The following is a 21,446-nucleotide window of genomic DNA, read 5'->3' as shown; positions in this document are numbered from 1 at the left end:
CATATCTTTCAAATGAAGCACGGTAAATAATTCCAACCATGTCCTGATAACATCTGTCTCGTTTTTGAGACCTCCAACGTCATTACGCGTGCTTTATTATGGCATATCCTGTGGAAAGATACGTTTTTCAGAGTGCCTTACGTGCCTTGACACCATCTCTGAGGGAGGAGGGGGCGGAGTTGGGTGTTGCCTCTGTCTCACAGATCCAGCGAGCACTTCAGTGAGGATTGAAGCACGCTGCCTGGCCTGCTCTTACCGCCGCCGTCCCGTTAACTCCGCATATCTCTGAATATCTCTCCTTTACCGTGCGCACCACCATGGGAGTCGAAGGCTGCACCAAATGTGTCAAATACCTGCTTTTCTTCTTCAACTTCATCTTCTGGGTAAGGAATAAGCTTATATATAACCACATAGCAACCTTGTTTTTGGACCATGTCGCGAGTGTGTGCGCGTCGCCAGATCCTTTCTTGTCTTGCGGTTTGGTTGATTTGCTCATCGAAAATAGCGTGGATACAGGGAAAACATTATCATGCGAAGTCTTGGGCACATACAACACTTTAGTTCTTTTTCTTCATAGCAAATGTGGTTGCGTATTGCGTAAAGCCGAATAACGGGGCACCTCGTTCATTGCACTCCAATTGGCTGTTAATAAGCACTGATCGCTATGAGGCGGTAAAATCACTTTACTGTATTAGGTGAAATGGTTTAGACACGCGACAAAAGCCTAAATTAACACAGAATTGCGTAGAAACCTTCATGAGCCCTCATCCTTATGCCACATAGATGCACTTCTTCTTGCTAAAAAAAAATGTACGTGAAGGTCTCTTGCAATTTGGCTTTGAATTCACCTAAATGAGAATAATAAGAAATATGGTACTTTGGGATTCTCTTAGAGCAAGCATGGTCAGGGCAAAGTGAAGTCCGTCTGTCTGAGGCTTTGGGGAATGGCTTTGTTTAGATTCCATCCTCCACCCAACTTTTGAGAGTGCACGTGTGTGTGCGCGTAGGAGGTGGAGTTTAGGGGGGCCATGGTGGTTTCCATTTGGTGACTCAAGGCCCAGTGCTGGTTGATGGATCATGGAAAGATTTAGTGAGTGTTTAGATGGTATCCTCCTTTTTTGAAATCTGAATTACTATGTGAATGGACAATTAAAAGAGCCAGTCTGGTATCCTTCTTGTAGCTAGATCCCAAACAGGTCTTATAGTCTACTTTTTGCTTTTTGAACAATGTCCAACAATGAGAAAATGTAAAGTTTTTTTTTTTTTTTTTTTTTTTTTACTTCACTGCAGTACTTGATAGTTACTGTTCTTGATAGAAATGTACTGTTAGGGCTGTGGCCAATCTGTGACGTCACCCCACCAAGCCTAGCATCTAGCCTAAATTGTATTTTATTTGCCAAGTTTAAAGCTTCTGATTTACATTGCTCAGTGAATGTCCATACCTGCTAAATGAAGACTGAATTGCTGCCCATGCCTGGCCCTTTCCTCACCCTTCCCGTTACTGGACAGTGTCTGGACACATTATGTTAGTTATGGTGCATTACGGGCGACAGGCTGACATGTTGCAGACAGCTTTGTATAATAAAGGCTTTGCTGGAAATAAGCAATAAGCTGGCCGTGGCAGATGAAAGCTGTTGCTGGTAACATGTCTTTTATGCTATGGTAGAAATTCAGAGGAACACATATTGTGAGTTACCAACAATTTATGAATCTCTAAGAGTCTGTACTAATATCTGAACAGGGCCATATAAGAAAGATAATGCATGTCCTCTAAAGCCCCTTATGGTGTTTGCCAGCTACTACTGAAGCCACATCTGCCATGGGGCAGACTGCCAGAGATGTTAGTGCTAATCTGTGCCTTTTTCGAGACTTTACTGATTGGATATGATTGGATAGACTTTATTAAAATTTGGATATGCCCTTGGTGAACTGTAGCTTATATATCCTCTAAGTAAAAGTGAAAATACAGAGCTAAAAATATAAATAACATTTTTGGTTTCACCATTCACTGCTGTCAGTCGTGACAGTTGGTGCCGAGATTTAGATTTAGTGGAAGTTTATGAGAAGTAGTCTGCACACATTTCTTCTTCAAAATGTAAGAATGCAGACACACAAACTCTTATAAAGTTGAAAAATACAATAGATAAAAATATGGACAGATTCTTCTACAGCTGTAACCATTTTTGTCAAAACCTCTACTTGAAATGAATGGATTTAGTGTAGCATTATCTTAGCAAATGGTGAGCTTCCACCTCGCTACTTTTGAGTTAAATGCAGTGATCTTTCTGACTCATTTAAATAATATTTTCCAGATGTGATGGGAGCATGATAAAGTGGGTGTGGCGTAGGAAAGTAGGAGTAGTAGTAGGAATATACTATACAATGATTTTTCTTTAATTTCTTATTTAGCTTCATTTTTACAGTATTCAGAATATGAAAAACAGAGCTAGTTTCTTTGTAAATAATTTACACTGTACTTTATTTCTTACTCTCTCTTACTGTCTTACTTCTCTCTTTTTCTTAGTAATACTTCCTGTTAAGAGCTCGAATTATAATTAGACTTTAACATATATGACAGTCTCGTGTTGACCCTAAGAGCTGCTTTTACAATATATCTGTACTAGGACAAGACAAATTTTACTTTATTGCACAGTTGTAAAAAATATGTACTGCCCCTTTAAGCATAGTTGACCAAACTTTGATAAATAGTTGTATGCAAGATAGACATTATGCTGAGATTATTATTCTTTATATTCTAATTCGATTTTTTAAATTTAACATGTGTTTTGCCAGGAAGGCCCGAATAAATTACAATATCTCCTGTGCTAGGAAATCCTATGCTTTCAAGTAATTAAGATGATCTCATAAATGCAAATAAATAATCCTGAAATGGACCCATAGAGTGCTGGTTGTGCCTCTCCATTTCATTTGCATAAACAGTCTGATTATCTTGTGTATCTTGTGTAGATGTTAGTTAAAATGGAAAAATAGACTAGATTACCAGGTTTGGTTTAGTCGTTGGTAAGAGCTATTGCTAATCCTTGTGAAAAGTGATTGTAATGCGATTGTTGATGCATTACCGCGCCCGTGTAGGCTAGCTCCTCCTCCTGCTTTAACACAAAAAGCCCACTTTAGGCCTTTTAGTTTTATTGGCTGCTCTAAAGTGCTTTTGCCAGTGTATCTGTCAGAGCTGAACAAGTCCGGCACACGGGTGAAGAGGTGGGCTGTGATGTGCGGCCGCAAAGGCTCCGTGGAGAGGCTAGCACTGCAGACTGGCGCTTTAAAAAGGAAGCCCTCCTGTTTCCATAAATCAAAGTGGACATTGAGAGGGTTAAAAGGTTACTGGGAGAGGGGAGAGGCAGCGGCTCGGCGTGGTCTTATGGGAACAGCAGACCACACCCCATCCCCCCATACCACCCACTTCAACGTGCCCCGCATTCTGCAACAGCCCTGTATGCCGGGCAACAGGCAGAAATAGACACAGGGGGAGTTGAACCAGGAGAGTGAAGATCTAAAGATGATATGATGGCTGTTTCTATTTTGAAAGTGAAATTTTAAAATTATGTAATGCATTCAGTTTAATTTTGTCTTTTTGGAAGATATTATTTCAATTACTTGCCTAGTTTATGCTTGTTATACGCTACTTCTCTCAAGTTATAAAAATATAAGATAAGATACAAGATATAAAAATGTTACATCGTCTATAAACTAGCAGTGTAAAACACGTAAAAATTTATATATTTAATTATTAATAGATGTAATGTAAAACATTCATTATGGAGTCCTAAATAGCTCATTAGTTTTAAAGAATGCGATGGCACTCCTGTTGCTTTGGGGCAACAAACACGAACATAATGACTCATTCTTATCTATCATAAGCGTTGTGGAAAAATGATATATGTGAGCCTGCATCTGCTGATAGCAGAGTCTTGTAAATGTGATGACACTATCACGTCATGTTTTACGTCTTACACCAACGAATGCATTGTTTTAATGAGAAACACATGCTAGGCTGCCTATAACGACTTTAGTGTTACTTATTTGGGTAGCTACATAATCTTATTTAGCTTTGTGCAAGTAGGCCCGCTACTGTCTGGCAAAGCGGCTAACAATGCATTATTATTCATAATTACCACTTTAGTAATTGCAATATCCTGTTATAGAATTTAGTTATGATTAGCATTAGAGATCACAGTGTGGTGGGATTAAATAAAAGTAATGAAATCACTGACCAGGTCAGTCCATTTTCTGTTAAGATATTAAGATATGCCTTTTGGCTTTTCAAACAGAGGCTTTCCAGTAACCAAATAGGTTGTGTAAAGTTTCCAATACTCATAGAAAAGTTTGTGGAACAAGACTGTCATAAATATGTGTTTGGCGGCTGGTTACCGGGGTTCAGTATTTATTAAAATAAACAAACGTCTGCATAAATTAGTGGCTTTATCTCTAGACAAACATGTTTCTATGGAAAACCCAGTTTTGTAACATTGATAAGAGTCAAGAAGAGGGAAAGGGAACTATTTGTTAAACATGGAAAAAATGCTCGCATTACATATTAAACTAAACTAGAGTTAGGATATGGCTATTGAGAAACTGAAAAATAACACTTTTAACCAATAAAATGCTTGTATTTTGCAGAATGCCATAACAAGCTACATTAAATGTTTTGAATTAAAATTGCAGCTGTTTCTTTATTATTGTAGTGTATTGCAGTGTAATCATTTGACTTGGAATTGTTTTTTTTTTAAATTACAGAAATGGCAAAATTTTGAACCAACTCCTTTCTAATGGAGCGTTTCCTGGTGCTGTAGCAGTCTTCACTGTTGGAACTAACCACAGGCGAATTTCTGCCATGTTACTGTGATTCCAGCCTAGAAGGAGCAATGTGAGGCTTCCCCCAAAGTGACTCAGATTTCCCACATACCATAATGACGGCTCAATGCCGTTCCATAGATTTTTGATGAGCTGCTTTATGCCTATTCTTGTAGGCTATTTGTAATGTTGTAATTGTGAAATGCCTACACTCTCCTTAAGTCACTAGTCATTAATCACAACTACCTCATTTAATGCATAAACTCTAGTCATATTTAAAAAATAAAAATGTATATAGTTTTCACAGTCATACTTGTAGTGAATCATCTCGCCCATGCGGTGAGGAGTTGGGAGTTCACTTGGTTAGAAAGTCATTTTGCGGTGGCGCTCCTGTGTATGTGTGTTGAATTTCTGTGCTCGTAGCAGTTACGGTGTTGATCTGGTTGCTAGGCAGTACAATTTTAATGGCTCCAACCAGTGCTAACAAGTCCTGTGTTGACATTTAGATTTGGATCAGTTGATTTCTTTATTTTGGTTCTCCGTAGATGTTTAAAACTTGAGTAAGGTGTTACAGAAAAAGTTTATTTAAGTTGTGCTATGTGTAAGTTATATTTAGGATTTCTTTTGTCTAAACAAAAAAGTGAAGCCAATGTAAACCTATGTTGAGAACAATGTTTCACAGCTGCTACATCTGACAGTTTTCCTCAAGGAAATTGACAAAATAAAGAAGTGAAAAGTAAAAACAAAGACTTTGAAGCTTAGGCCCTTTAAGGATACAGTTAATATAAGAACCTATCTGCTATGCTCTGATACATCTTATAATGTTGTTTCTTCATCAAAAACATACCCAGAGTTTTGTTTCTCAAACAAGTTGTTCTCTCAACATGAAAAACACCCTGTTCCACCTTGTGTTGTCATGTGTTTTTAAACTCTATACACCTTCACTGGAATCATTTGGGTAATTTCAGCTCTAGAATTGCCAGTCTTACTGAACAAAAGGTAAGAGGTAGCTGTTAACATGAAAGCTACCACTTCCTGACATCACAAGGTGAGACAGCGCATTTTGAGCTTTGGAAATGTAGACAAATAATAAAGGATTACTCAAACATGTGTGAATGAAACACAACATGAGATGAGATGAGATAACAACATTATAATATAGCTTAAAGCTCTCAATACTCAATTTTGTGCAATACAGGACTGTTAAATATATTTTTCTTGCTGAAAAAGCAAAACCTGAAAACATTTTTAGTGTACCAGAATGTACTTGTTGATACAATGTTCTCAAATTTTAATCTAGATCCCCATTCTGTCATTTCTAGGGTCAATTATATGGTTTAGTCTTTTATTTTGTAATTGAGAGGTCTGTAGCCAATCCTGTAAAAGCATGTGGTTTGAAATTCAGATTTTGGAAGAAGTTTTTAAGTTAAATAACAATTATTTAAAGTACTGCATTGTTTCTGTGGTGGTAAATTAATACTGAGAACCAATTTTCACTTTTAATACGATCAAATCAACCGCAATCGGTTGATTTGATCTTTTTTTTTTTTTTATTCCACCCAGACATTATCCAAACTTTCTGTTTTTGAGGAAGCAATACAAAAAAGTTACAGTTGAATTACATAGTTTATAGTGTTTTGGATTGTGCGTTTAGCTTTGAAGTAGTTTGTAGTTTGTAGTAGTCTTTTGTTTACACTATAAATGGTCTTATGTAAGCTACACTACAGTCACCCCAAATCACCTCTTGTGGGTTGGCTTTAATGTGCATAATTGGTTTAGTAAATTATTTTTATGTTGCGGTTTTTAAATGGTTTTAAAGAAAATAAGCATTGTGTTTATGTTCCAGCTTGCAGGAGGTGTGATCCTGGGTGTGGCCCTGTGGCTGCGGCAAGACCAGAAGACCAGTACACTGCTTGGAATCCAGTATGAAGGAGCCCAAGCGCCCAACACATTCTACATCAGTATGTATCATTGCACATCCAGTTTTATAGAGTCATACTTGAGCAAAAAACAAACTTTTATTGGGAAATTAGCCTGAATTCCTAATAACGCTGTGTTTTCACAAGTTTAGCTTTATATAGTAATTATGGCTCAATTATTAGCCTGGTTTGTTGATGGCTTAACTGATTTTTTAGTTTATGTTCAACCCTTCATCCATGGTTTTTAACTCTAGGTTTTTTCCTACTCTGGAATGCTGCTTGTCATTTCTTCCCGGGTTTCCATATATTTTATACTTATCACGAACAAAATTATCTGCCAGTGGAAAAACTTTGTTGCGCTGCCTGATAGTCAAGTAGTTTAAGTAGCAGCACATGCCAGACTATGTGTTGGCTTGAGCATTGTGAGGTTCATTCCCAGCATCAACAATTGTCCTCAAAAAAAAAAAAAGTCACAAATCTAGTAATATACACTACCAGTCAAAAGTTTGGACACACCCTCGCATTCAGTGTTTTTTTTTCTTTATTTATTTTTTTTAAACTATTTTTGCATCCACTTTCTTTGCCTTATTTAACAAATTTTCTTTCTGCATGATTCCATATACCTTGCTTTATATATTTGATGTTTAAAATGTATGTATCAAAAATGTAGAAAGTAGTAAAAAATAATAAAAAAAAAACGAATGAATGAGAGGGTGTGTCCAAACTTTTAACTGCAGTTGTTTAAAATACACTTCCTGTCAAAAGTTTGGACACTACTAAATATTTTTCAACAAAGCAATGGGTGGCTACTTTAAGGGTTTGAAAATAAAATATTAAAAAAATTATAATATGTGATGTCTTCCATATGTATATAAAATGTAGAAAGTAATAAAATGAAAGCAAAAAAAAAAAAAAACATTGCATGAGAGGATGTATCCAAACTTTTGGTAGTGTTGGTTGAATAGAATAATACAGTTAAAAGTTATATTAAGTTATATGAAGTAATTTTAATGAATACTGATGGCCTCTTCGTGTTTTATACAGTGTACCCGTAGGTCATAGTTTCCACAAAATGCCTTGCTGCCTCGGACAAGAATTAAAATGAATGTCTCTGCCTTACTTTGTGCTTACTGGGTGGAAAGAAAACATTAACTTGTGTCTTGTAAAAGGAAAACACCTGGAAATAACCATAGCCAGCATCAGACCACACAGTTGGTCTTGTAGTTAAATAACATTGGCTTAAATTTAAGGGAAAAAGTTAACTAATAAAATGTATTTGTGAAATTTGGACAAAATACAAAATTCTGCTGTCTGTGAGATCAAGATAATGCATTATGGGAGCTAGCATTGACATTAGGATTAATTGGACGTGGCATATAGTATATATAGTTTCATACACTAACACTACTACTGCAAGTGAAATGATATGTAATGATAGGCCACATCAATATTAATGGTCTTCGCAAATGGACATGCTTTTATTGGTGAGGCTGTATTGATTAAGACAAAAAGTAATATTCATTATTAATAAGCTAAAGAGAAAGAGGTGACATTTTAAGAGCCTATAAATTTGATAGCAACAGTGCTTTGACAGGTTGATCAAACCTTAAAACTTCCTAAATTTCCTGAAAAGGGCCAAATCATTCTGGTTACACCTAAGTGCCATTACAAAATGTGTAGATAAAGCAGAGTCATCCTAATTAAATTTGCTAAATTAGTGTCTGCTCTAAGCTGCTAATCCTTTATGAGTAGTACCATATGCTTTTCCATAATGATCTAACCACAACATGAACTTGGCTGTTAGGGATGTCACAGACAGCAATAATTATTATAATAATAAATAAAAAGAAGTTGTTATTATTATAAAGATAAAGAAAACAAAATATATTAAGTTTAAAATCCATGTTTGAAGGGAGGCATACTTTCTGTATTAAATAGTGCAGATTTGCGTTGAAAAATGTGCAAACTTTTAAAATTTGGAGATTTTTAGTTTAAGTTACAGATAATTTCATGATTTATTTCTGAACATTCTTTTGAGTTTCTACAGCAACTTTGTTAAATATAACTTTTGATTCTCTAGAAACCCATGCTGTAAATGTGTCAGCACAGCAAACAAAAGATAATTGCTTACACATTTGTTTTGGCCCAACTGCCACAAAATTTTTATCTAAAAATTTCACGACATTTCAAATCCATCAACACAAATCGCTGCCTTCTCTCACAGCTTTCAGCAGTCCCCACATGTGAATATGTCAAGTGGTGTCACAAATGTTCTAATGAAGTCGAGTGACCACACCTCAATGGGAACACCAGCAACTTGTGACTGGCTGGCCCCAACAGCACTCTCACACACGGCCTCTTTATCATGAGACTTCAAAAACACATGACCCACTCCTCTCTCAAAGCTCAACAACCTGCATTCAATCATTCTGCTTCTGTGCTTCCCCAACAACCTGACCTGGTGCTCTGTGAGGAACCTGAAATCAAAAGTAGAATTTCTGTGTTTCTGAAATACAGTGGTTGTTTGGCGTCTTGTGCTTGTTGTCTTCTAGCGGGGCATAGCTGTGGTTTGGTCCCAAAAGAAGCCTTCTCTCGATTCAAAGGGGAAACTACTGAGGGACTTTTTTTCTCCTGGGTGATTGCGTCCTAAACATTACATAAAGCCTTCCTCTCATTCCCAAAGAGAGAAGAAAAAGCTCAGTTCGGTGTAGGAAAAAATTCTTCACTGGCCCTCCCTTGTCCTCCTCCCTCTCTCTGTTCCTCCCTCCTTTCCTCCTTCATCTGTGAAAGTTTCCCTCTCCGGGTTGGTTTCTTTCCACTGTCGCTCTCGTACACTTCCCCATCTGGTTGTGGTTACTGTTTTTGGTCGCCCCGTCTCAGTGCTTCTCCTTTTTCTTTTCCTCTTGTTGTTCGCCATTTCTTTGTCTGCGCCCCTCCTCCTGCTCTCTCCATCCCCTGCTGCCAGGAACTTTTCAATATGGAGACTACTTTTTTTTAACCCCCCCTTCTCCCTCCCTCACCCGCGCGCATACAATTACCCAGCAAATGTTTTCGTCTACCGTACAGGGCAAGGCTTCCCTCCAAATCCATTGTTTTAAGTGTTGTGTGTTTTGTTAAGTTTAGCTTCACTGTTGAATGTTTTACATGATTATAGCAGTTGGTTAGTTACTAGCAGTTAAGTTCAAAAGGACAAAAGGCAAACCTTTCACATTTGTTAATAAAACAACGTCAAAATCTAAATAAAGAGCTATTAGTAATTGAATTCTTTAGTGTAGCAGTGCCACACTGATTGTCTTAAACATTTTGAAATCAGATGACCTGTAACTTGATAAAAAATAAAAGTGTAATGCCAAAAAACGAACTGAACTTTATTTTTAAACATTCACAAATGAGCTTTTGACAAACACACAAACTAAGCATTGTTTTGGCATCATCTGTGGCCACTGAGGAGAATCTAATTAAACTCGGGCAAGCAGCACAAATACATTCCACATTGTAACAGCATTTTACTTTGGATTCTGGGCGTGGCCGATCAATAGGACATTGGGTTCAGACATGTTGATTACATTTGAGGCGTCACATGATGAATGCTTGTTTTAATTTCTGAGAGTAGAAATTGCTGTGTGGCTACGGGGTATTCTTTATGCATGCCCTCTTGTACATATAGGGCCTCTCTGGGTGTGATTCCTCATGTTTCAGAAGAGAGCAGGCCTAATGAGAAGAACAGCTGCACTCAGCCCCACGCTTCATGGTTTGAGCTCTAAAGCACTTTTCCCACATAATGTGTAACCATAAGCCTTACACGGCCATGTAATGGGCTATGTACGGCCAGAGAGCAGGTAATTCAGCCACTACCAAACACATCTCCTGCCTTCAGATGAGTGGAGGAAGCCCTCAGGAAGTCATTACTGCAACCACTTGACTCAGGTTGACAGTAAAATATTCACTCATATATTATATTACCCAAACTGTTAGGGATTCATTATGACATAACTGATGGCAACTAAAACATGCATTTGATGTATGTATTTTATTTAATTTTTGATCTTTATAAATTCATACATTGCAATTGCGGTATGAAAAACTGGAAGGTATTCTGTTGTATTTTGCAAGGACAAAAACATCTTTTTGCCCTTAGGATAACGTGACAGTAAAGCACACCATTTCATTTTGTATTTGGAAAGTCACTTCCACACCCTCATTGTGAATATGAGTAATACATTCTAGGCTTGGGACATTTTTATTGCAATAACGTGAAATGTACTTAGATTTAGGGTGTTGTTACAGTATTTAATTGCACTGTAGTAGATTAATTAGTGATAGTAGTTGTAAATATATAGTTATAACATTTGTACCAAGGGCAAAGAATCATGTATGACTAGAGGAAGCTCTTAAGGAAGCTATTACTTTGAAAATCCTATTGTCATTTATTACTTGGAGAGATGCCTATACAATCACTGTGATTGGAGCCAATATATTTTATCATTTTGGCATATGTCCTAAATATTAGATCAGATATTTCTTTATAGTTGCACCATTAGCCGCTGCAGTAGAAGTAGAGTGTTATTGCAGAAGAAGGAGTAGTAATGGTGACTGTATGAGTTGACAGTAACAGTGACCAGAGTCTGGATTGCAAAACTAGTACCTAGTAAAAGTAGAATTGGTTTTATTAATATTAGGAGCAGTGGCAATAGCAGCAACAGTGGTACAATGGTACAAGTTGTCTACATTCAAAATCTAAATAAAGAGCTATTAGCAATTGAATTTTTTCCTATAGTAGTGTCACACTGATTGTCTCAAACATTTTGAAATCAGATGACCTCGTTTCTATGAGGACACTGCACACCTGACTGGGCAACAGGTGCGTCGGAGGAGATGCACTTGACTGGAAGGTTAAGAAGACTCTCGCACACAGTTTCACTTGGTTGTTCACTTTTATTAATACAACATTTCGGTCCCTCTGACCTGAGGAAGGTCCGAGTCTTCTTAACCTTTCAGAAATCAGATGACCTGCAATTTGATGAAAATAAAATTGTAATGCCAAAAGAAGAACTGAACTTTATTTTTAAGGAAGCAAAACTAGTAATAACTAGTACAAATACTATTGGTTTTATTAATATTAGGAGTAGTGGCAATAGCAGCCTTTTTCATTGAATGTCCTCTAATATAGAACTGAGACATTTACTGGCTTTTGTGCTGCATTAAAAATAAAATGCATCAGAAACAGGAAGCTGGTGACGGTTGCGCTTTCATTGTGCCATAAACAATTCTCGGATGACACGTGGAACAGATCACATCTGGATAAATTACTGGATGTATACATTGCTCAATTGGCTTCATCCTTGGTTATTCCCCTGAGGACTTTTCTGTACTGTAGCAATTAGTGACTAGGGAGTAGCATGGCCACTTCTACTGAGTGCTTTTTCAAACAATGATTTTGTTAATGCCTATGTATAAGTACTTTTAAAAAATTTGATGTTTTAAATAAACCTAGCCAAAACCATTGGTAAAGATTACCAATGTTGTAGTTAAAAAAAATAAATAGATAATAATTTTCTTTCTACAAATATGGCATTCAGATCTCTTAAAGTTCTTAAAAATGATCAAACAAGAAGAAATTGCCACAAATATCAATATACAAGTAAAATACAGTCCTCCAAATGTCCAGATGTCCAAATGTAAAGATTTGTCCTTACAGTTATTTAAAATAGATTTGATTTAATTTAATGTACAAATATTATATTATTGAATATTCTTAAGAATAAGCCAAAATGTCTTAAATTGCATTTTGATGTTGCTAACCTAAAAAACAACAACAATGTTTTTATCCTCTCTGGGTGACATACAAAGCTGGTGAATACAGGCTGACAGCATCTGTAAAGGGAGAGGATCCACAAGCAGATTGTATCAAGTCAGACAGGAAAAGACATTCAAGTAAATAAAATTATTGATGGCATAATTTGGAATGGGCCAACCATTACATGGAAAGGACAAATGGGTGGTGTTTGTGGCGCTGTGCCAGAGATTTAGATTGCTGTTATTCAAACGAGTGACCGTCAGACTAAAGAGCCAGAGTAAGAGATGGCGCGGCTACTTGGTCAGTCGCCAAGCTATCGATTTAGAAATTAGCCTTCAGTGTGGCGGCGGTGTGAGAGAAAAGTGGTCTTGTGGCTGGAGCAGAGGTGGGGGGAAGGGACAGGGAGGTACCATCCCAGTTAGTGGCTCAGAATATGATTAGGTCTGAACTGACAAGCAGGACTGATGATGTAGGGCTGGACACAAAGAGCTCCTTTGCCTCTGTGATGAAGAACAGGAAAACTCCGGGAGAATGCTCTGGTCGGTGCAGTGATGTCACTGGTTCCCTACTGTCTGTTGCAAACATTTCATAATGACAAGCTTTAGGTTTTGTTGTAAGGTAATGGCATAGATTGTGGTAAAACTCCTTAGGTTACCTTTATAATTTAGCCATCCTGGTCCCACCTTTTGTATAGATAAGCGAGAGCTAAGGGGGTGTAAGTGGCATTCCAGAGCTTTTAGGACTACTTTGATCAGACTAGAAACTTTTTATGTTAAGAACATAGAATTATGCATGCTGAAATGAGTTAGGCAAGCATCATGTGGATTTTTCTGCTGTTCTGCATTTCTTACTTACAGTGGTAGTAATATGTGGTCATACATCTTGTTTCCATCCCTTATTAATATCTATTGTAATGAACTGCAATTATAAAAGGCTTTTGCTTCGGGACTATTTATTGCATTAATTATGGCGAATGTGCTTTGAAGTCTACAAGATAATTCACACCGCAATGCTTAAGCTACACCAATAGGGCAAAAAAGAAATCTTTGAACACCCACATAAAGTTAAAAAGGGATATTATTGGTGCTAAGGAATCCCAAGATGTCATCATTTACATTATGTTTTCCCAAATAAGGCGTGAAAAATGTGCAGTCTTTTTTTAACTTCCTTATTACTGGTGAAATCTTTCCTTGTCCTGAGCTAAACCCTGACCTCTGACCTTTACATTCATTAGCCAGCATCCATATATATATATATATATATATAAATAAAAATGGAGAGATATTGATATAGAACTTGGATATGTTGAACAGAGGGAGTCATGGTCCTGTTATGCCAACAACTTTCACGACCCCTTCTGGTCAACTAGTGCCACTGCAGTTTTTGGAAATTTGCATTTGCTCATCTAGTATTCCAGATGGTTTTATATGTTTTAATACATTTTGTGAATAACTTAATGATGTGTGTTTTTTCTCTTTTTTTGTGTAGGTGTCCACATTCTGATCGCTGTTGGAGCTGTTATGATGGTGGTTGGCTTCCTTGGATGCTATGGCGCAATCCAGGAGTCCCAGTGTCTTTTGGGGACTGTGAGTTTGGCATTGTTTTCCTTTTTAAAATGTAGTTTTTTAATACAGCAAAAAGATGATGGTTACATTGTTTCTTACAGTTCTTTGCCTGCCTGGTCATTCTGTTTGCCTGTGAGGTTGCAGCTGGAATCTGGGGCTACATGAACAAAGAAACGGTAATACTTCAAACACACATATTCAAAATATTATTGCTATAGCTGTCTCTAACACACAACATTTTCTTTGCTTTTCAATTGAAGTTGTTTTAAAAAAGGATGTCATAATATCAAATTTTAGTGTTATGATTATTGAATTTAACAATTATTTGCAATTTTTGATACCACCAAACAACAAATCTTTCTAATACCTATTTAATACCATTCCTCCAGTATGATAATGTGCAACCAGATGAAAAGCTTTTTACATTTGTTTACTTTTTAGACTATTAAGATTGAATAGAAATTACATGAAATTATGAATTTTGCTTCTAAAATTTTTCGCAATTAGTTATTTTCTTTTACTTTGTGACAGTTTTATCGATAGTTGTAACTGTTCAAAATAATCTTGACATTCCTATTGCCAATAATTTTTTTTTTTTTTTTTAAAGTGCATGAAATAAAGCATGAAGTGTGTTATTTTCTCACTGGTCCTTTTCTTGTCCCCTTTTAAGGTGTCAAGGGAGATGATAACCTTCTATGACTCACTTTACAATCAGGCCACAAAAACAGACTTCTCTGGCCCTGACGAGAGGAAGAAAACCCTCGCCACTGTGCTCAAGCTCTTCCATGAAACGGTATGACCAAATCCACTCTCCAAACAACATGCTAATATATCATAAATAGATGCAATAATTTGTGAATTTAAAGTATGTTGTGACAGCTGAGAGCTTGACCAGTGCAGCAGGTGTGACCCAGATATAAATGAGTTGCTATTCTTTCTTTTACCATTAGGTAGTGCTAATTGCTAATATTGCAGAAGGATAAAGGCTGGACCATGTTTATCCTATACTATACAGATTATACATCAAAGCTATTTATGGTGAAGGCTAGCTCCTCCTTCATGGTTGGAGTGTTCTACAATCAAAGTAGGGAGCAGACACACACAGAACAGGACACAGCAAGGGTGAAACTTGGTGCAACGTGGTGATTTGCTTTCAGCATCCATTAGTTGGGAAGTGGAGCACGAGTAATACTAATCAGCTCTGACAGATGTTCCCCGTGACTCAGACTTGCGAGTGCAATCTAGGTTCATTTTACAACTTGGATACAAAAGAGATTAACAGTAGAAGAATAAACAACAAGTATCAACTTCAAGTCATATAAGGTCATGTATTTATGTATACTTTTGGACATTTAATCCCTGGCTTATTTAAGTATAACCTAGAATGATGACTGTCTAGAAAATACCAACAAATATTCGTTGCTGCAAAACACTGGCGGAGGGTGTTGGTTTTTCATCTAATGCTAGAAAAATACCTAATGACATTTAATATTCATAATAGAATGATACATATGCAGGGATTTAATGGGTAAGAATGGATTCAGGTCTGCTTAATGTGTCCCGGAGACTAGTATGCCGATTGTGGGTGTTGAATTATAACTTGTATGAAGCAAATTGGAATGAATGCAGGTGGAAAGTCTAAAACTTGTAAGAAATGAAGAGAAGGTGTTCATCTTTGACACTTATGCAATTGCTGATTTATAAGTAAGCTCTAAAAGAAAATGCTTAGGATTTTGCTATGAAGTGGAGAATATTGATATTGTATGAATATTAAGTGATTCTTTCTATTTTTGGTTATGCTCTGTAATGTACATTTACACGCTGAAATTGATCATATGTGTTTTTTTGTGTTACAGCTCCAATGCTGCGGTAAAGGTGGAGCTGATCAGCTGTTCACAATCTTCACTCAGGCTACTGGCATCAATGACATCTGCCCAAGTTCTTTTACCACAGTTGTAAGTTTGTATATTGATTTGAGCTGTGCATTTTCACTGCATCACCATTTTAGCAAAATTGTAAAGCGGTTTATAAGTAAATTTGTTGAAGACACATAAGCCTAAGTTAATCTTCAAGCTATTATCCTGATACTCTTTGCTAATAAGCTAATAAAAATAATGTATAACAGATTGGGTTGTGGGTGTCCTTTGCCTTAAAATGTTTTGTGAAGCCATGAATATAATGTATGTTTATTTGTTTATCTTTGCAGAGCTGCCATACTAGACTCACAGAGTTGTTCTCAGACAAGATTTATCTCATTGGAATTTCCGCACTTGTAATTGCAGTGATTATGGTAAGCTGTGCTACAGTAAGTTGTAATTTGCATATAGATAGAAGAATAGTCTAATAGTCTTCTTTTTCTTTAGATCTTTGAGATGATCTTCAGTATGGTGCTGTGCTGTGGGATCCGAAACAGCCCAGTCTACTAAAGATCAGGCTGCCATACTCTTATTAAATCAATGGAAAGAAGTGGTTTCTTTAGTTTTCTTTTTTGTCTTTTTATATGCAGGAACCCTCATATATATATTGCTCGCTGGACTTAGTCAGCCTTAGACAAAACCATCTTCTTTTTTTTGTTTTTTGTTTTAGTTTTTTTACACTGATTTTTTTGTTAGTCACAAATGCTGTTATGCATATTTGACCAGTGCTATTCTAACCTGAAGTGTAGATTTTATATCACTCTTATGAAAGAAGCCCAGTTCATCGCTGCCCTAATTGTTTAGTGATCTACTGCTTTCATGCCTATAAACATGCTCTTATATTCTTAGTTTTATGGATGTTCTTTTCACTGTATAAACTGTATATAAATATATATATTAACAGTGCTTTATGACTGCCTGAGCATGGATATTGTATTACAGTAGATTCTTATCCTCAACTGTCTGCTTGAATGCCTTGCCCTCAAACTAAAGCAGACTGTGGATATAAGAAGAGCACTAGTGTAGTACTAGTGTAGGCTTCCCCGTCCCAAAGACCATTATCTTTGTCCACGTTGCCATATGATGGATACAGTAGTCTACTAAATAAGGAATGTCTATAGTTTTACCTATGGAACCAAAGTCAAAGTGAATAGTCATTTTGACTGGATGCGGGTTTGATGTTTATTTGTTTTTGACTGATGGTTGTTCATCTCATGTTCAAATCTATTCTTGAAGGAGTAAGATGTAGCCTAAAGCTCAGAGTAACTCTTATTGTAATAGATGCAGTTTTAAATTTAATGCATCTTATCTTTATTTGGCATGATCAAAAAACAAAGGTATTTGGTTTGTGGTGTTATAAAGGTTGAAAAATTTAAAATGCATTTGATGAAGGAGTCATAATCTCAAATTGGCTACATATAGGCTGGTTGTGTCATTTTACTGTACATTTACATTTCACTGTACAAGTGTCATGTTTAACTATTGCAATTATGTTAGTCAGTTTGCACACAGCTGCATCTTCTATGCTCACTAGCTAAGGACCTACCAGATCAACAGTTGACACATTGGTATTGTAATAGCCTTACCACAGTATCCCAAATAACTTTAACACCATCTTTTCAGCCAGTCATTCAGGATTTATCCAACTTGCATTAGCTTTACTAATGAATCCAGACTATTATGTCACATGCCAAGAGAAATGTTGAAAACAAAAGCATTTATATCTGCTATGATGGGGTAATTTAATTTACATAATTTGTGAAAATCCAAGTGACTGTGGTAATGTGTATTTGAAGTGTTTTTTCCAATGTTAGCTATGGCCATATTTGTACCAGTAGAAGGCAGTGTAGCCCCACTAATACAGTACTAACTAGGGTTATTGGCTAATGTAGGTTTTTTTTTTTTTTTTCTAGAGCCAACTGCCAAATTCATTTCTCACTCTTACCAAGCTCAGACTTAACACGTGTAACCTGCATTACCACACTCTTGTGTCAACCAACTAAAAGCTATGTCGTGTCAATGTGTTCTTGAACTGACAAACAGTTAAGTGTCTTGTAATATTTACAGCTCTGAAGTATTGTACTAATGAAGATCATGAAGGCTGTAGAAAACCTTATTATATGCCTTTTTCTCTTTGTATTGTGATATCTTTGTCTGGTACGTTGTTAAAGGAGTCTGCCTGAAGGGAGGGGGATTTGTGGCAGTGCCTAGAGTGTCTGATGTAAAGGGCTTGTGTTGTTAAAATACCCATATTTCAAAGTGTATTTAGGAAAATCCTACTCAACACTGATTTGATACCACAATAAGAATAAAAACACTCAAATGTACTTTTCAGCAATATTAAACTATAGTAGTTTACATAGTATTAATATTCTTATTCTAATTCTGAAAGACCTTTCTAAAACAATTCAGGAAAGCTCAAAATTTGTGTGCCTGCTCAGAAAAGTTTTGATATACCCTACTAAGGCATTGGAAGAACAACAAGTACAAGCTCTACTCATCTTTTGGATTTGAAGATCAACACCAGTTCTTCTGCCACTCAAATCTCACCTTCCTTCTCTTGCAGACGTTTGGTTTGCCCAAATATAAAGGGATTTGATGTATTTTACAAATAAAGATGGAAAACTTTATTTGACTGACATATTTTTTCAAATCAATCAATCAAACTTTATTTGTCCCAGAGGAGGAATTTAAGAACATTGAGATGTAAATCTCAGTATTTCAATCCCTCAGTCGTCCAGGTATGATCCGTAGTAAAAGAAAAATATAAAATCTGTCAACTGGACAAAAACTGAGATGTAAAATACAATAATAACAAACGCAGACACATTGTAATATGACACCAAACTATTTAATACTTAAATTGAGTCAATATTATATTTATTATTTTTTTGCTCACTCCAAACAAGCTAAATGTTCTTACCATGCATGTCTATGAGTATTTAAGTGACTCTGGTGGTGGTGCTGCGCAACTGTGAAATCTGATTTTCACATAATTTGAACATTGTATAGTATTGATTACCATTTTCTGTGTTTCTAAAAGGCAAAATCAAATTTACAATGTTGAGAGTAAAAACTATTTTGCATTTACAATCTGAGATGGAGCCACCAGATGGCACTGTAGGACTTTATACCACAGTATCACTACTTGGTATTAAAAACACTTTCTTGCAATTTTTTTCAGCATATTGTTTGTAACAGAAGAGCATGTCAAGTTTCCAGAAAAGTCATATATATATATATATATATATATATATATATGTATATATATATATATATATATATGTATATATGTATATGTATATGTATATATATATATATATGTATATGTATATATATATATGTATATATGTATATATATGTATATATGTATATATGTATATATCGATCAAACCCTAGGGGTTCGGCAGAGGTCAAGACATGCACCCGACTCATATGACTCGCGGACTGCGAGCGTCTCCACACGCTGGCCATGTCCCAATTCAACAAATGCAGCCTTTGATGTGCTTATCGCAGTACCCGCCCAACTTAAATGAGCCGTTTGAACAGCATCAAAACAAAACGATATAAAAATGAAGAAAAGGAACAGACTTTGCTGTGAAAATGACATGAGAGTGGCACTTGTCAAGGTGAAGCCATGCATTTCTGAACTGGTCTCTCAAAGGCAACAGCAGAAGTTATACTGATTTGCAGTAAATATTCATTATTATTCTAGTGTGATGGAAATTAGGTGATGGGTGTGTGTTAAAATGTAAAAAATAATAAATAGCATAAATACGATAAGTTCATTATTGGAATACATAAGGTTAAAAATTTAAATCATTTCAGTGTGGTAGTATTAAAAAAGGTCATGTCTTTGTAAAAAGGTATGCATGTAATTTGTTGTGAGTTCATGCATTGTATTGGTTTTATTCTTTGAACACAGTGATGTTAATGCACGGTTCATTTTGTGCACCAGTAAAACATACATATGTCTTGAATTAGAAAAAAAATAATATTTTATTTTTCAATAAAGAAGGGTTCGGTGAATGTGCATATGAAACTGGTGGGGTTCAGTACCTCCAACAAGGATTGATTATATATATATATATATATATATATATATATATATAATATATATATAATATATATATATATATAATATATATATATATATAATATATATATATATATATATATATATATATATATATATATATATATATATATATATATATATATATATATATATATATATATATATATATATATATATATATATAATCAATCTTGCCAAGAACTTGCTTTACTCACTTTCTTTCCCCACCGTCTTTACTCACCGTGGTCCCTCCATATCTCTGTGGAGAATATGATCCACATGAGCGCTGACAATGCATCTGGTCTGAGGAATGCCTTTGAAGATACACACCCAGCACCATCTTGGACACCTTGAGAAAAAATGCCATATTAGCACATATCTAATTGAATGGAATCTTAATGTTTTATGCTATGTTGAAATGTCTAGAACTAGACAGTCTAGACATTTAAACTATATAACATTTGTGGAAGGGAGATTCCAAAGTAACTGATTTGATATTGCAACTCTGCCATCAATATTCTCCTCTAGTTTATAGTTTTTCACATGCTTGTGTTTATTTTGTGACTTAGAGTTGACAGTAATAGACTTGGAGTCACTGGATTCCAACACTGGTCTGCTATAATCCACTGCAACGCCAAAATCCCCTTTCCTTTTTTCTCCAAACTAGCATTCAGCATCAACTATACTGATAAATAGTTGCACTGCCAGAATTTGGGCCACAGCCTTTCATAATAGGGAATATAAAACTTAATTACAACTTAATTAAAACCACTAATGTTGATGGCTGTACAAATAGCCTTCTGAGGATACAGTAAATAAACTTGTCAGGTCTTTAATTATACCAAATGTGACTGAAAACTTGGTTGGTCCACTGCATATGACTGACATAGTTAGTCACAGATTCTGCATCACATGTTTTAGATGCATTGTTGAAAGAGGAAAGGTCATGACCTGTTGTAGCCCACGTAGTGCTACAATAATCTCTGATTTGACGTGTTCTTGGTCTCACCCACACCCACATGGAGTGAATGTTTTTTTCTCTGTAATAGTGCAAAAGCCACATGGCCCCACCGTTTCTGACACAGTCCCCTCCCTGGACCTCTCACATCCTGACACATCACCGCTCTTCACACTCACTCTCAGATTCCCAAACCATCCCCAAAAGATTTCTCATGTACGCTCAGGGCGATGAAGTAATTTCCACATTCTTGGAGGTTTAAACAACTATAGGACCAGACTGGCTAACATGCAACTCCTTTTGCCCCAATTGGAAAAAAAAAACAATAAACTGCTTTAGATGTGAATGGGACTGTGCATTCTTGGCTTAATCCTTCTTGCACCTTGGAGCTCACTTTATCA

At 36.1% G+C, this 21,446-nt stretch overlaps 1 protein-coding gene across 1 annotated transcript; it reads left to right on the top strand.

Moving 5' to 3' along the window:
• Positions 1–189: 189 nt before the first annotated feature.
• cd81a (CD81 molecule a) lies at positions 190–18,246 on the top strand. The gene is made up of 8 exons (XM_033985342.2): positions 190–383; positions 6,659–6,773; positions 14,017–14,114; positions 14,195–14,269; positions 14,764–14,886; positions 15,950–16,048; positions 16,300–16,383; positions 16,457–18,246. Exons 1-8 carry the CDS (start codon positions 318–320, stop codon positions 16,517–16,519), a joined length of 723 nt encoding a protein of 240 aa, XP_033841233.1. The 5' UTR covers positions 190–317; the 3' UTR covers positions 16,520–18,246.
• Positions 18,247–21,446: the final 3,200 nt, after the last annotated feature.

Source organism: Periophthalmus magnuspinnatus, chromosome 3, assembly GCF_009829125.3.
Source record: "Periophthalmus magnuspinnatus isolate fPerMag1 chromosome 3, fPerMag1.2.pri, whole genome shotgun sequence".
Lineage (NCBI taxonomy): Eukaryota > Metazoa > Chordata > Actinopteri > Gobiiformes > Gobiidae > Periophthalmus > Periophthalmus magnuspinnatus.
This window is presented reverse-complemented; position numbering and strand designations above follow the sequence as displayed.

Coding starts and splice junctions, on each gene's coding strand:
- cd81a (XM_033985342.2), top strand. CDS start 318: ATGGGAGTCGAAGGCTGCACCAAATGTGTCAAATACCTGCTTTTCTTC. Junction 14,270..14,763: donor GCTACATGAACAAAGAAACG/GTAATACTTCAA, acceptor TCCCCTTTTAAG/GTGTCAAGGGAGATGATAAC. Junction 16,384..16,456: donor TTGTAATTGCAGTGATTATG/GTAAGCTGTGCT, acceptor CTTTTTCTTTAG/ATCTTTGAGATGATCTTCAG.